Source organism: Branchiostoma floridae, chromosome 16 (assembly GCF_000003815.2).
Source record: "Branchiostoma floridae strain S238N-H82 chromosome 16, Bfl_VNyyK, whole genome shotgun sequence".
NCBI lineage: Eukaryota > Metazoa > Chordata > Leptocardii > Amphioxiformes > Branchiostomatidae > Branchiostoma > Branchiostoma floridae.
This window is the reverse complement of record NC_049994.1, coordinates 7,042,653-7,059,518: the sequence shown is the minus strand read 5'-3', so window position 1 is coordinate 7,059,518 and position 16,866 is coordinate 7,042,653. Positions and strand designations below refer to the sequence as shown.

The window sequence follows — 16,866 nt, the reverse complement described above, 5'->3', positions numbered from 1 at the left end:
TGTGCCTCGACTCATACACGGGACCTCCATTTGAACGTCTTATCCAACGGACGGTCCTAATACCCCCTTTCCACTAGGACGGCGCTCTCACCGCTCTCTCTCTGCGACCTAAAATTTGACATATCACTCAACGAATTGTATCGAAAAGAAACGAATCTCGTTACACTTTGTGTGTTTTGTTGTTTTCTCAATCACACGTTTACGTTTTGTATGATATACCAAGTGTGAAAATGACGGTTACACATATGCTATGTAGGTCACAGTGAGAGCGCAGCGCGATCGCCGTCCTAGTGGAAAGGGGGCCTAACCAAAACCCGGGTCTCATTGTCACCAGCGTGAGGCGTGTTAAGTATCTTTCTCAAGAGCACAGGGTCGGCGACATGACAGGATTCGAACCCAGGACCAACTAATTCTGAATTGATCACTCTGCCAGATGCGTTACCTCGGTAGATAGGGGCACTACAAAATTCTTATCTGACACTCGAACTGTAACATGTACAAGCTCTGGTACATACTGAAGTCAGCAATTGCACCGCCTTAGTATAGAAACTACCAGCTACTCACAATACACCATGCCTTTATAATGGCTCACCTCCACATGTTGGCGGATTTCCGCTCCAGGTCCCGTCAGCCTGACAGGTCCGCGTAGAGTCGCCAGTTAGGACGTATCCATCGTCACATACGAAGGTGATCACGTCTCCGTATGCGAGAGATTCAGGGCCGTCCAAGACACTATTAGCAGGGATCGTCGGCACAGTGCACTGTATTGCTGTGTGCAGATGTAAAAAAAAGATAGTCTGTTATGCTATGCAACAAAAAACAACATTAACACGAATATAGTAGTCATTTTCTTAACCCTCAAACCAAACAAAAAAATGCATGCAGTTCTATCACAAGCAACTAGAAGGCCAAAATTCCATGCCGCTTCTGCGTCAGAAAACAAGGTGTTAGCTAGAACATCAAGGAAGACCAATGGATGTGGATCTTTTTTTTTTTCACAAAGAAAACTTGACGAAGACTTTGAACGTGCTTACCATCGCAGGTAAAGCCATCGCTATTTAAGCTATAGCCAGTCTCACAGGCGCACGTGAAACTTCCGACAAGATTGGTGCACGTTTGTAAGCAACCTCCATTTTCAACGGAACATTCATCGATGTCAGACTCTGTAAAAATCAAGTAACTAAATCAGCAGCTATCATATTTATCACTGAAGTGAAGTTTATTTGTACTAACAATTCGTGAATAAGTGATACAAATGTATTTTGTGGTATTTGTGGCACTTGTTTCCAATGAATCAATGGATGCTCACTACCGTAATACACATAAGCTTGCCTTTAGAATGGCTCACCTTCACATGTTGGCTGATTTCCACTCCAGGTCCCGTCAGCCTGACAGGTCAGCTTGGTGTCGCCAACTAGGTTGTATCCCAGGGAACACCAAAAGGTGACTTCTGCTAGGTATACGTAGGATTCAGAGCCTATAGCATAACCTCCAGTCGGGTTCGTCAGCGCAGGGCACTGTCTTGCTACATGCAGATGTAAAAATGGGGCATTTGGTTATGCTATGCATCTAACCAAATAAGCGAATATGATCCTTTTCTTTGAAAATGGTACAACGTGACCATTCCGTGGCAATGTATACGTAGGATTCATGGCCGACAAAATAACCTCCAGTAGGGAACGTCGACGATCGCGCGACGTCAGCTCAGAGCACTGTATTGCTGCATACAGATGTAAAGATAGGGTATTGGTTATGGTGAAAGGTCACCATTACAGACATGCGCAGAATCAGCATTTTGATGCCATTGAAGATGGCTTGCAGAAGTAAGTGTAAGAAGCCTTTTTGTTGGGAAATGTTGGCATTTTGGGGTTGAAAATTATAGGTAGGGGATCTGGCTATTTCATTTCGTGAGAAAAATAGGCTTTCTACCATGGTCGGAGTGTTTTAGACAGTCTAGAGTATGTATAGTTTGGGTGTTATCAGGGAGGTCAAAGGTCACCAAAGTTTCTTATTCTGCTTGTGGGGGCGCATTGCGCCGAACCGAATGTTTTCAAAATCGCCATATGCACTCTTTAGAAGTCAGACTTTCCTGCCAATGTGAGATTTTCACCAACTAAACCTAAGGTAGGTGACTTTTGACAGACTTTTTCCTACATCTTATGCATGCAACAGGTGCCTGGCAGCCATTGGACGTCTGTAATCTTATGCTATGCATCCTGATCAAAAAAGAGAATATGGTAGTCCTTTCTTTGAATCGGTACAAAAAAAATGTGCATCTTTGCTCCAAATGTCAAGGAAAAGTAACTGCCATTATCAAAGCTGAAAGGTTAGAATGAGATAATTTTCATATTCATCCCATGAATTGATGAAACAATAATTAAAGAGTATGTCAGTACAGAGCATTGTTTATTTTCAGTGCTAAACAATTTAAAATTAAAAAAAAAAGTTATGTACCAAGATTTGGATCCGTTAGCATTAGTAAACAAACCAAACAGAGTAAGGATATGTATCATCTCCAAAGGAAATGTTCACTTGAAGTGCCGCATTAAAATTATTCTCTTGTCATTGTAAAGTCATAGCTGTCACTGTCGCAGATCAGATCTTAGGGTTCCTGTCAACGTTCCCTTAAATCATAGTAATTACGATGCTTTAACTTTTTACAATTATGTAACTCTACATCTCTTTTGGCATTTGAACAATTTAGGCTCTTTTTATGATATTGCTACTGGAAAGATTTATGCATATTTGCCCACAGCTTCCATTTTCAATGGAACACTCATTTATGTCTGCGAAAAAAATCAAGTAACTAGAAAGGCCGACATTTTCTCGAGAGCAAATACAGCATACTCCAGCCATCTTACTCCCAATGCAACAATGGAAGAATCACCCTTGTGCGAAAATGGAACACTTCTGCTTAAAATCGCTTCTACCAATCACACTCTAGCCCCAAAAAAGAATCTTAAATACATAATTCCCCAGTGCAAAAATGGAAGCTCCCAGTGCTCTCCATGTAAATTTGCATAATAGACCAGTCAATAAATACTCCCGCTGAAATAGGCTTTGACAAAATCGCCAAATTTGAGTCCAAAGAAGAATTACAAATATGCCCCCTCTGTGCAAGAATGGACTCTTCCAGCTCACCCCATTTAAAATTGTAAAATAGACCAGACTAGAAATACGCCCGCTAAAAACATGGACTTTTGTATACGTTCGGCTAGTTCGTATCACTGTTATGGCCTTATGTGTTATGTGGAAGTTAATAGAAGTTACATACAACAATTTATGCCTCAGGATATCATGTTAAGAAAACAAAAATCTATATATAGCTCAGGGTATCCTACCTTCACATGTTGGTTGACTTCCATCCCAGGTGCCGTCAGCCTTGCAGGTAAGTGTAGATTCACCAACCAGGTTGTATCCCGTGTCGCACGTGAAGGTGGCCACATCTCCGAATACGTTGGAGCTGCTCACGTCACCGTTGGTCAACGTCAACGAAGGGCATTGTGCAGCTTTAGCAGACGCAAAAATGAATTGAGGGATAAGTTATGGCATGTATCCCAGGACTAGGCAAGTTAGCCTGCAAAATAGTCACTACTTATAGATCTATGCAAAGAAATACGTCATTTATGGTCAAAATGTACCATATTTGGTAATGTTCCATATTTGGTAATATTTGGTAAACCTCAACTGTGTTACCCACATGCATAAAACGATGCAAATCCATCATTACTTTTTGAAAAACTCAACCCAAAAAAACGTACTACTTACATTTCTATCACAGGCAGTTTAGAGGGCCCAAATCTCCCAATGCCCCACGAAAATCCCACAATAAATCATTTTGAAGTGGTTTGTGCAATATATTATCTACATGGTTCCTTTGAATAAACACCCTTATACCAAATTTCAGGTCATTTGGTTGTAACATTAAGGGTACGGGGGGGGGGTACAAATCATAGTGGTTGAGATATAAAGATGTATTTCACTCAAGTAGAAACGCTTGCAAAGTTGGCATAACATGTGTTTTTGTACTCTAAAAATATCATAAACAGATCACACCACCCACTTCTGCTGTTGCCTTTCCATTTAATGATAACAAATGATTTTATCAATCGGCTAAATGTTCAATCCGATCATACATGTTGCCAGCTGCTGCTGCTGCATACACTTTCTCCTCGGCAGAGCAGAGTTTATTTTTCAAATTGCAGCACGTTAAGTGCATGTAGAACTTTCTTCGAGTTCGGGCTGCGGATTCATTAAACGATGAACGCAACCGCTCACGGCTTGCAGACCACACACTTATGCACTGACGTACTCCCTCCCTGCTCTTGCAAGTTCTTCCCCACTTTTTCAGAAAAACGTGAAGGACGTTTCCTCCCCCACCCCCCTCGAAACAAAAGTGCGGACCAAAACCACGTACGGAGGGTTGTGCCATTAAGGTGGGGTCACACCTGCGTATATATCTACGTCCGTATGAGGCGCGCATGGGAGTATTTACCTCCAACAGGCTCTACAGGTCGTTAGAAAAATAATAGAAATTGGACAAACGTAAACAGGTAACATGTCAGACGAGTTACCTGGGTCGCTAACCAAACTTCTCCGTCAGCTAACTCATCTGATGATTTGATTGATCTTATAGGGTAGTCCCTTCAGTCTAGATGACTGATTTCCAAGGGAGCCCTGACACATGTTCGCACATGTTTACACGGCGGGGTTATATCGCCCCTTACGGGGTGACATACCCTTTCGCTGGTAAATCACCGTGTGGCTGATACGGTATGGAGGTTCGCCAGGCCTCCATCCGGGTGATTTGAAGTGAATCACCAACTCCAGACAGAAGGGTTTGTTCCATCTCACACCGCACCATCGCACGTGTGGAGGTTCTTTAACGTGCATGGGGTGTGACTCTCCCCATACACGGGGCCTCCATTTAACGTCCTATCCGAGGGACGGCCCTAGCCGAAGCTAGGTACTCATTTTCACCTGAGTATAGTGAGGAAATCCGTGTAAAGTGCCTTTCCCAAGGGCACAAGATCGGTGACACGCAGTCGGATTCGAACCCGCCACCTCTCGGTCACGAGGCACAAATCCTGCCGCTGCGCCAGACGATCTCACATCTGGCATGTTATGTTTCTATATTTGTCCAATTTGTACTATTTTTCCCGCGACCTGTGGAGCCCGGTAGAGACTAAGAGCTTCATACTCACCTAAAGCGGACTTGAATATATACGCATGTGTGAACCCACCTTTAGCTTATACTACAACTGCGTATGACATTAGAATAGCTGGTTGAACGGAATGCTCCTTTTCTTCGGACATACAGATCACATATGGCATTGATATTATCGATATTCCAAATATAGCTATTGACGTTAGATATTTACTGTGTTCTTGGTCCATATGTTCTATGAAGCCACGATTGGCTCCATCGGGCCCCGTGTGTAAGCAAAACGCTACGGCTGAGTCGACTACGAGTCGACCCAAAAACGTGTGTTTAAGCCTTGCGTAAAATTGCAGTGGAATACTTTTATTACATATTGCAAGACATGTGTTCTATGCAGTTCTCATGGCCTCTGATCCTCGTGTGAAGTATGGTTTTTAAAATGGCAAGGCTCAACAAATTTAAATTTTGTTTTCTCGTATAGTATCATATCATATCAACTCAAACATATAAAGTTTGTGCACCCTAATGTAAATTCCATAGCATAGAAGCATTTGTCCTTGTTCTTATTAACCATGTAAATCCCCAATTTAAAGATGATTCTTAAAACTGTGTTCTGCTACCTTAAGGTAAAGGTTTGAATACAAATTTCCGTGTGCGTCTGCAGCTTTGTTATAAGTTTGGAAGCAAGTGTATACAAACGAGGACTGTATCAAGAGCAGTGCGCGTTCCTGCAGGTCAGAAAACCGCAACAAAGAAGTCCAATACCATATGAATTAAAATTGACGCAAGATAAAAAGGGAACCTCACATCAAATCATTGAAAATTCTGTACTTTGCGATAAAGACTGCGGCTTAAGAGAGGCTCTGTTGTACTTAGGTTTTCATGTGAAAATATTTGTACAGTAATATTTTGTGTATAGAGTGTATTCAGTTCATTAATAATTAACGAGATAGCACAAAACGTCTTAAACCATTAGGTAGGTAATGCATATTTTGATAACGTACATACAGCGAGCATCTGCATGGGTCAAACTACAACAACATGTATGCCTTTCTGCAGGTATGAATAATGCCTATATGGCATTGATACACAGTGGACTACTTCTACTAATAACAATGATTCACGAAAACCCTTTGGGTTCTTGTAGTTGCAGTTAGTGTAGTAAGGGTAAGAGTAATGTAGAAACTCTAAGTTTGAATCTAAAATCATTGGATTGTAGTAGTTACCTTTACCAGAATGGGTAAGGTTATGTTTTGGGCTTGTGAGTCTGTGTGTCTGTGTGTGTGTGAAGCCTTGGATGGATCCCGATGGTATTTGGTAGGTATGGGTAGGGGTCGAGAAAACGAAGGTCAAGTTATACGATAATGGGCCCCCTAGCGGCTTACTAAGGTACTGCAGCAGAACCTCAATTTTTGATATCTCGTGTTCTGGACATGCTGTGGTTGTGATATTCAGGTAGTAGATAGCCCCTGGAGCAGAGAGTAAGTGCTCTAAGTTTGGATCCCCTGGCGACTTGTTTGGATTTGCAGTCGTCGATTTCCTATTTCCTTTCAAACTTTGAACGAGAATAACTCGAGAACGTGTTGATAGATCGTCATGAGTTTTGGTATGTAGATAGCCCAAGTAACAATGTACATAATGGAATACTAATTATGCAAATCAACAGCTAATTTGCATAATTAATGAGAAAAGTTTTTAATCCTTTGCATTTCATGATAGGACTTTTAAACCTGTCACATGCATGAGAGAGAGAGAAATATCAAGGCAAATTGATTATGGAAATGGCGGCCTCATTTGCATGATTAATGAGAAAATATCAACGTCATGATTTTTGGTATGTAGATAGCCAAAGGGAAGACTTGTATGATGGAATTCTAATTTTGCAAATCGACAGCTAATTTGCATAATTAACGAGGAAAGTTTGTAAATACACTGCATTCCTATATAGGACTTTCAAACTTGTTACATTTGTAGCTGAGAAAAAAAGAAATATCAATACATATTAATTATGCAGATGATGATCTCATTTGCATAATTAATGCCAAAGTATGAAAGTGTTGACGGATCGTCAAAATTTTTGGTATGTAGGTGGCCTACGTAAAAACTTACATAATGAGATACTAATGATGCAAATCATCAGCTAAATTGCATAATTAATGAGGAAAGTTGATAAATTCACTGCATGATAGGACTTCCAAATTTGTCACATATGTAACTGAGAAAGATGGCAGAGAGTAAGCAGTGTATGTTTGGGTCCGCTAACGTCTTTTCTTGAACTGCAGGAGCCGGTTTAGTTTCCTACTTTGAAAGAGAATAAGTGAAGAAGGGATTAAAGGATGATCATGATTTTTGGTATTCTGATAGCTTAAGTGATACTTGATACAATTTAATATTATTATGTAAATAGGGAGCATTGTATAAGCTATGGCATATAAAATAAAATGTATTGAGTTACACATTTATGTCTACAAACATCATTCTACATAAGGCCATGTTGATTTGATTATATGGAAGACATCCTCTGGGAACTCCAAAACTGATGCGAGCGAGCGAATAAAAAAGAAAAGTTTGGCCAAAAAAAAGTTGCCTTCAGCATGAAATCTATATATAAGTGGTCAGGAAGGTTAAACATAGGACTGAAAAAACATAGTATGGTATGTCAACAGTTAGATGTTGGGACCAGTACATTCTACGGGTGCAAAACATTTTTTTTCTTCTTGGACCGACCCCCCAAAAAAGAGCTGAAAAAATCAGTGGAACGGGTTTCGCCAATTACAAAATGGACACACTATGTTGGCATGCACTTGGGGTCTTACCGGGCCAAGACGACAACAAAAGTGAAGTTGAGTAGAGTTTGTACCAAGTTTCTACAGTCAAAAATACAGAGACAGTTAGCCTTTATTACATGGAGGTGGGATTTTAAAACACCAGTGGGAGTCGGATAATCAACCAAACAGATTCATTTGTAGCAAAATTGACCAATCACCATAATGATTGTTTTGAGTATTTCCAATTCTCAATTTTTCAGAGACAATCAGGTCAGGTCCGGACCTGGAAATGATCATCTGGACTTGAACGGGACCTATACCTGAGTTTTCTGTACTGGTACCCACCCCTACCAACAATAAATTTTTTTTCTTTCTGTCCTTTCACATCTTACTCTTTGACGTTGGATTTATTTTTGCATTCTATGGCATTAATTATCTGTTTTCTGATACTTTTTTTTTAAATGTGCAGTATATATGTGCCCAATTTACAGCTGATTTTCACAATTTACTGTGTGGTCGAAAACTTCTTTTTTTTTGGAAATGGCCGAAATTGATGCGAGCGCGGATGTCATCCATATAATCAAATCAACATGGCCTAACAAACCTGGTTTATTTGGCAAAGGTATGTGTTCGTGGAACTCTAGTTTTGTTATTGAAATTGTAACACAAAAACACAAAATAAATGAATGAGTTTTCGTTAAACCATAACTCAGGAAAGGAAGGGCGAATTTGTATTGTTACTTGGCATGCAGGTAGCTATATATATATAGATATAGATATATAATCACAAATGGCCGCCATTGTCTGTGACTGGTGTGACATATTAAACTGTATGATCTCCGGTAGATTTGTAGTTGTAAAGTTTCGAAAAGTATTCAGTCCAACTATTTATGACACATTAATCTTATGTGTGTTATCTACCTGTTTAACTTAGATGGTGATGGTTCTTTCGTGTTTGGTATTCATCAGGTCTTTTATTAATAGTTTTACTAGTTGGTATAGTTTCTTGCTGTCGTGTTTTTTTAGCGACGCCTGATGGGCGAGCTTAATAGTATAGTGTGGAACCGTTTCCAAAGTATTCTAAAAACTGTATAGGAATGTCAGGAATGTCAAAAGTCCGCGCATGCGTAGTTGCATCATGCCGGACTGTACCATTACCTCCACGGGTAAGCTTTCCAGTCGCCCAGGGCACGTACGTGCTCAGCAGTGTTTTCCGTATTCGCGCAAGGCAATTTTTGATTGATAGCCGTGAAAAATTGAAAAAAGCCTAGGACTTCAGACGTACCCGAATTGTAGTATCAAGGAGGTTATATCCCTCTGCCCCCTCTTATTTTTACGTCTCTTCTCTTGTTAAATTGAAGTAAGTCATTTTTATCTCCATGAAAAATGGAGATATAGTTTTGGGTGTGCCTGTGTGTCTGTCTGTCTGTCTGTGTGTGTGTTTGTGTTTCCGGATATTTATGGTCAGTATAACTCAAGAACCTCTGGATGGTTTGCCATGATCTTGAACATGGACGAAGTCAGAACTGACTAACCTTGTAAAAAGCCAAGATTTGTATTAACTTTAATTTCCGAGTTGCGGCAAATATGTAGGACATGAGTGGAGTAGGCGAGCACACTGAAAACATGAAAACAAACATTATCCGGAATGTTGTGATACACCAATCCAAAAACAACCAAAGAACCACAAAGTGAAGAGACCGGTCTGATTCACCATAATACAATAATTTTAACAAATCAGAAATCGGGCGAACCTCGGGCGAAGGCCGGCAATGGCCGTCCGAGCTTCAGGGTGTAAGCTTTCAGACATGAAGAATATATGATTTCACACATCCAAACTGATAGCAAAAAATAGATAGAAAGTACTGTCTCGATGTGCAATTGCCTTTCATTATATAAGGTACGCAGCATTCTTAGGAAAGCTCATACAGTAGTCTTTATCATCTTATATTACGGACCAAACTGCCTACTAAAAACAAAAGCCCAAAACAAAGTCAAGTGTTCAACACATGTGTCAAATTGATCAAGTGACAGGTAAAATTCTGCCGGAGCCCTCCCAAGCTCCCAGTACAACGCTCGCCCGAAGCAAACCCAACTTGTCAAAAGTCGGACGGTTATTGCAGGAAGCCCAAACGAGTCTAGTGCAAGGCCGAAGAGTTCGGGCAAACTCCGACCGAAAAAGATAGTCTAAAACCGTCGAATTGCCACCCGAGTACTGGCCAAGATTTGGCCATTGCTCGGACAAGCTCCGGTCGAGCTACAGGCAACCCATTGACGAGCTCAACACTCGCAGCCGAGGCCTCGCTGAAATTAAGCGCAGCTGCAAGTGCCCCGCAAACGCCGGCCGAGCTGCTAAAAATCGCTCGAGGCCCGCATAATTGTCAAAACGCCGGTCATACTCCGGCCGAAAATGTCCATTTGGACCTTGCAGACAAGTCGGCCGAGCTAAATTCTTGATTTGTAAAGGTGGCTTTACCATCGCAGAATGGTACGTCACAATAGTCCCATCTTTCGCTGGGATCCATAGTGTAGCACCACACTCCAGTATCGTCGTAGTCCGTATCCGGATTCCGGCAGTAGTTCTCCTCCAGTCCGGATGTCGGAGAATTAGCTGGTGTGTACTTTGGTATATGTGGCGTCCGACTGTCCCAGCGTTGACACGTCTTGCCTGTTCTGGTAACAGAGGCTGTCCCTCGGTAGGACGCCCCATCTCCCACCTGGCACTCTGGTAGATTAAGGTATTTAGGTTGGCTAAATTGGTATTTTGACCTTCAATTGTTTTCTCATTATGAATTAAGAAAGAATGGAGCCGTAACTAATATTATCATATAGCCAGGGGACGTGGACCAATCAGAAGGCACCATTTCATGCTGGTTATGACGCCGTAACAGATGGAAAATCATCAACAGCCGTGCATTAATCGTTTTTGATCAATGCACACGTGCATTAATCGTTTTGATTAATACACATGTGCATTAATGACTTTTGAAAAGTTTGAACTAATCAGAAGGGCAGACAAACAGGACGCTGGCCAATCAGAATGAGATATTCAGGAATCGTCCATCCGCCAAGATAGGGGAATAGTACAGGCATGGCAGGGGGATGACTCCCTCTATTAACATCGGTAGTGCGTGTTTCTTTGTTCAAAGAAAACATTTGCCGTCTCAAAACAACACTAAATTACCTATAATGTTTAAAACAATAAAATCTATTTCAAGTCATGTCCAATTTCAACTGAAAATTGAAAATCAAATTATTTGCACCCTCCGCCCTTTCAAGTTAAATGGTCCGCAGGCGACAACAACACCACGGTCCGCTATTTTGGATCTAAAACCCCAGTAGCAGTCATGGTGCTGCACGACCAAAACGCTACCTTTCTTTGGGGAAGACGTGTCTGCGTTCGTCACAAATGAACGAGATTCTCAAGAGCTGTACATGTGAAGCACAGGGATCCCGGAATGGCTCAGGAAAGCCGGCAGAGATTTACCGTCTGATACGAGCAAACTCGAAAAAGTGGAGAATGGGCGAGTGGAGAAATACGGAGCGTGCAACAGTTTGTAACATAATGAATCGACTTTGTTATCATTTCAAGCCTTGGAAATGAAAGACATTTCACGTACAAGTTATATGTTGTTCAAATTCATTTTTCAAATTTATTCAATGTACTGAATAAAAAAATGTATGTTTTATAAAGGAATTTGTCGCTTAAATGGGTCAGTTTGGGTAGGCTATATGATAATAGGGTTAATGACCCACATGTTCCTCGGTATATATGGTATCATAACGCCGCAACAAAAAAGTCCAATACCATATGAATTAAAATTGACGCATGATAAAAATGGAACCTAACATCAAATCATTGAAAATTCTGTACTTTGCGATAAAGACTGCGGCTTAAGAGAGGCTCTGTTGTACTTAGGTTTTCATGTGAAAATATTTGTACAATAATATTTTTCGTATACAGTGTATTCAGTTCATTAATAATTAACGAGATAACACAAAACGTCTTAAACCATTAGGTAGGTAATGCATATTTTGATAACGTTCAATCTTTTTCGGCTTTTGGCTGATAGAACCATACACTATACAAAAATACAGAAACGTAAGGCCAAAATGTGATCGACATACATACTTCAAAGCATAGGTGGGGTCACTCTTTTGCTGCTGTTAGTATATTTTTTTACTTATGCCTCGATAATAACAGAAATGTTTTATTATGTTTCTTTGAACATTGAAAATGTCTCCCCTCCCAAGGGCGAGCGTTTCATGATCACCATTGTGAAGCTTGACATACCTGGCTGTGTGTCTTTCACAACCAAACAACGTAATGTTTTCCTTATTCTATCGTGAGATGATTTATTGAACATGACGTCATTTGCATGGCAACACGCTACAGGGTCGCGGTTGCTAAGTAATATGGCGCAAAATGTTTTCAATACAGTCAAACCTGCCCGAGCGACCACCTCTTCTCAGCGACCACCTGGCCATTTCGACCGCTTTTTCTCGGTCCCGATTTATTTTCCCATTGACGTAAGCATTAAGCGACCTTTTCTCAACGACCACCTGGCCAACGCGACCGCGACCGGCCCAAATTGGGACCTATAACGACCGCATCATTTTCAAGATTGAGGTTTTCATCGATTTTTGATGATAATTAGCGCAATTTTGTGCCGAAATCGACCAGTTTGCGTCGGATTTTGGGGTTAAATTCACAGTTTACAGTGTGCGTGTTGTATTTGACATTTAAGACCTCGCTTCTTTGCGTGCGTGCAGTGTGCTTGCTATTTGTCATTGAACACAACGGCAACCATTTATACTTTGCATCGGGCATGTTTTGAGTCGATACTCTTCTCAGCGACCACCTGTCCAAATCGACCGCTTTTCCCCGGTCCCCCGTATGGTCGTCTTGGGCAGGTTCGACTGTATTTCTCAATATACTCTGTACAAGCCCTGCTGCAAAAATTTACGCTTACGTGATCAGGATAAGGAATTTCAAACCCAACCTTTCTCGCAGATAAAGCCATATGATGAGTCGCAACGCCAATCCTTCAACACATTCGGGCTAGTGGCAGATGCACTGAGGCGGGCACATTTGTCGATGTTTTTGTCCGCGCCATTTGGCTCATGTGGAGCCCAGGCTTGAAAGTTCGAACGTTCCAGTCTGGTGCCATCACTCCACGTCCAACCATTGTTGGTTGTGAAATGAAGGCCGATCCATACATCTACGTTTACGTTTCTCTCCTGCATTATGCTTATGAGGAAATTATTGGTACTATCATCTTTCACCGTGGCAAGTTTAGCTCCGAGTTTTTCACACTTATCTTGTGCCATTTGGTACGAAACTGCCTCAGTGAAAACCCTGAAGCATCTTGAAACGCCTGTCTGTGGGTCTGTCCGACATGTTTCTGAAATATGGAATGTTAAAGTCATGAAAATGTTTCCTATTATTATTGGTGGGGGCTATCGTTTATAAAGCATAAGGTCAACACCGCCTTGTCAGAACACGTTGAAAAAAAAAGACAATTTTCTCATTTGAAGTGACATAGGTATAAACTGTGACCTTTGAAAGGAGCAGAAAAAGGGAATATTGATGCTGGTTACAGGCTTATATTCAAGATAAATGTCTGTATATGTCCATTATGAAAGAGTCATATTTTTAGGTATTAATGCTTTGAATGTCAAAGAAACTTGGTTGCAACGTTACAGTTGACAAAAAAGTCTGTCTTGAAACCTTCGTGTTGCCGAGCCCCAAAATAAAAGGGTAACACACCTGGATTGACAGCACCACCCCGTGTCGACTGATATTGTCCTTCTAACAGTGCCAGAAATATCAACACTGTCCCAACGGAAAGAGGCTTAACGAGCAGCATGCCTTTGCTCATTTTGGTGACATTCTGCAACAATTTGCGCTCTCTCTATGCATGGACGTCCATGCTTACTTCTTAGCTGTAATTCTACTGACCAACAATGCTCTACTCAGCTGTAATTCTACTGACCAACAATGCTCTACTCTGCAGCTATGTTTTCCTGCTAATGCTAGGCGACAGAGAAATATTTTGTCAAAGCAGGGCGTGTTTCTACGCGCATTATACTTTATGCCTTCTCGTAAAAATGGTCTGTCAGAAATGCGATGCAAGAAAGGGGAATCAGAATTTGAATGAAAAACTCAAAAAGGTATTGAAATTGTACGTTAACTACACATTCTCCCCAATGTAGCCTTTCGTCTGCTGTATTAAGTGAGTTGTTATTATTTCTTTGGACAAAATGTAACGTAAATATTTGGAAACTATCTAGTAGTTCACCTGGGGACTTGCAGCCTTATCTATTATTTATTTGTCACAAAGGTCGTAAAAGGAATGGCGTATCTTGCATCCTTTCATAGACAGTCCCGACCCACCCTCTGAACGTTCATTCCGAACCAGTAAACATGTTTTCAAGACGGCTTTTTCGTTGTTGTGGAAAACATTTAACGACTCTGTCGCGCCGTATAGCAATGTGACATATCTTCTAACAGAACTTTATTGGGTGTGTACTAATTTGCCCTGGGTTGAACTAGTATGTACCCCCCTCCCCAGCACATCTTCCACACACATATCGTTTTTTGCAATAAGAAAGAGCATATTTGACAGAGATCTTGCATTTCAAAACATATTATTGGTGATATTTGTCACCTACACATATGTCAAGTATGCTGCATAAAGTTATATTGATCAGTTAGATAGTTATATTGTCATTAGAGTAGCATTCTGTACAAAGTCTTTATCAACTTTACAAAGGCCTTGGACTCCCTTGTTTGGACGTCTTATGGCGCATACTGCAAAACAAAACATAGAACGCGCAAAATGTTAATCTTCCAACGTATTTATATAACCCCATGTTACCCCCAAGCCATAACGCGTAGTAAAAAGTGTACAATTTCATATGTCATATTCAATTTTGTACTTGTTTTTGTTATGTTCTTTCTGAAACGCGCACTGCCCTGGATACCATCATTTGTTTACGCTTCCTCCTATATATACTCATAGTAAAAATACATAAGCGCAGAGAGGGACACTTGCAGTCAGGAGCAAATTGTCACCTGAAGAGAAAAGTCATGGATGTAATCCTACACATGCAGTCTCAAAACGCGCAGAAATAAAGCCGGAACAGCAGTAATGTAGCAGAAGGACAGAATTTGGTCCAGAGCAAACTGATGAAAACTACTATACTACAACTACTACATATACCTTCCAAATTTTTTTGAAAGGATGTGGCGCATCGAAAGCAAATAACACTCGACACGTTTTTGGGCCTGTCGGTTTGTCGCTGATTAAAAGAAGTAGATTTTTCTCTCTCTAAAGCCCAATAGGAGTGTCCGACAATATTCGAAGGCTGAGTCTTGTATCATACGAGGGTGAGTCAGAAAGTAATGCAAGTGGTTTCATAACAGACTCGTTTTTTAATCAATTTAGTTGAAATTTAGCACAAAGGTAGAGATATATGTCCTCTTGAGATTGAATGTTTTAAATTTGGTCTTTATAATTTCATGAGCAACTGAGTTGATTTCAAGACAAACACACCCTTGGTAGCTTGTCAGACTATCAATTCCTCTAAATCTGACCCATTTAAAATCACTGTAGGAGGTTGAAAATATACATGTATGATAACAAATGTCTCTATAGGTTGCGTGCCAATTTTCATCTCTAAACTCGTAATGGTTCTTTATTTACAGCTGCTAGGATGCAGTAAGTTGTGTTATAGAGCTGTTGGATTTATACATGAATTCGTGAGTTGTTGGTTAAAAGGCTACTTTTCCATTAACCAAAAGAAACGAAACTTTACACAATTATAAACTGTTTAAAGGCCAAAAAGTGTGCTAAGTTTCATTTCTCTTTGTTCATTGAAAAGAAGGCTACATAAAGTTTTAATCATGACACCGCAGATCTCATGACCCTGAAGACCGCGTAACCTCATTCTACACCAGCAACGAAAAAAGAAAAATTGCTCGGATTTCAGAGTTGAAATTAAGCATGTGGCTTATAGAGAAATGCAGCTTATTGCATGTGCAGGCTTAGTCTCCTGCAATAGCAAAAATTGGTATAGGGAAATCCTTAATTGTACGTTAATTGGACCTAACTTTTCTTCTGACGGGATACCAAGGGTGTGGTCCCCTTGAAAGGGGCTCAGTCACTCATAAAATATTGAGCAACAAATTTAGATATCTCAATCTCAAGAGGAAATATGTCTTCACCTTTGTGCCAAATTTCAACTCATTCGATCAAAGAACGAGTCTGTGATGAAACCACTTGCATTACTTTCTGACTCACCCTCGTATCATATCCACTGTTTTCCTGACAACTGCCAAAGTGACACTTGACATGTTCTTTGTTTGGATGTTTTATCGCTGATTAAAAGAAGTAGATCTTTGTCTCTTTGTATGCCCAACAGGAGTATCTGGCAACGTACGTTCAAAGGCTGAAACGGCATATTCCCGAACAATGTCAACGTGAAGGTTGCGCAGGGATGCGGTAGACTTGCGTTTGGTCAGGTTTTGGATCGTGTAACAGCTATTGGACGTTAGACTGTATCACGCTTGACACTACTGGTGCCAACTGCAAGAAGTTGTGGGCCCGCTCAAAAATATTATCTGGTAATACTGCATCAAGTGCTGTCATCGCCTTGATGATACTTTAGCATACACCCAAAACTGTAAAGGCACAGTTATGGGATACAGATTAAGATTAAACATTATACTATATATACTGTATAACAAAGTAACATCTAAAGTCTCTGTGCGATAACACAACCTCCCATCCCAGGAACGGAGTTATCATTTCACTACTTTTTGGATTATTGACTTCTATATCTTTTGAACTAAGACTTCCTGAGTCCAATAGAGCTAGAAGCGCTGCGTGATGTGTAGGTAACGTTCACATATTATTGGAATTATATTCAGCA

The 16,866-nt window shown here is 40.6% G+C and overlaps 1 protein-coding gene across 1 annotated transcript in view; it reads right to left on the bottom strand.

Annotated features, from left to right (window-relative positions):
• Positions 1–16,866, bottom strand: part of LOC118403519 (sushi, von Willebrand factor type A, EGF and pentraxin domain-containing protein 1-like) — a 72,673-nt gene that overhangs the window by 35,499 nt on the left and 20,308 nt on the right. The window contains exons 10-13 of the mRNA XM_035802250.1: positions 10,406–10,654; positions 3,342–3,509; positions 1,349–1,525; positions 593–769 (exon numbers count right to left, since the gene is read on the bottom strand). Of these exons, the coding sequence (XP_035658143.1) occupies positions 593–769; positions 1,349–1,525; positions 3,342–3,509; positions 10,406–10,654 (771 nt within the window). The remainder of the gene's footprint in view (positions 1–592; positions 770–1,348; positions 1,526–3,341; positions 3,510–10,405; positions 10,655–16,866) is intronic.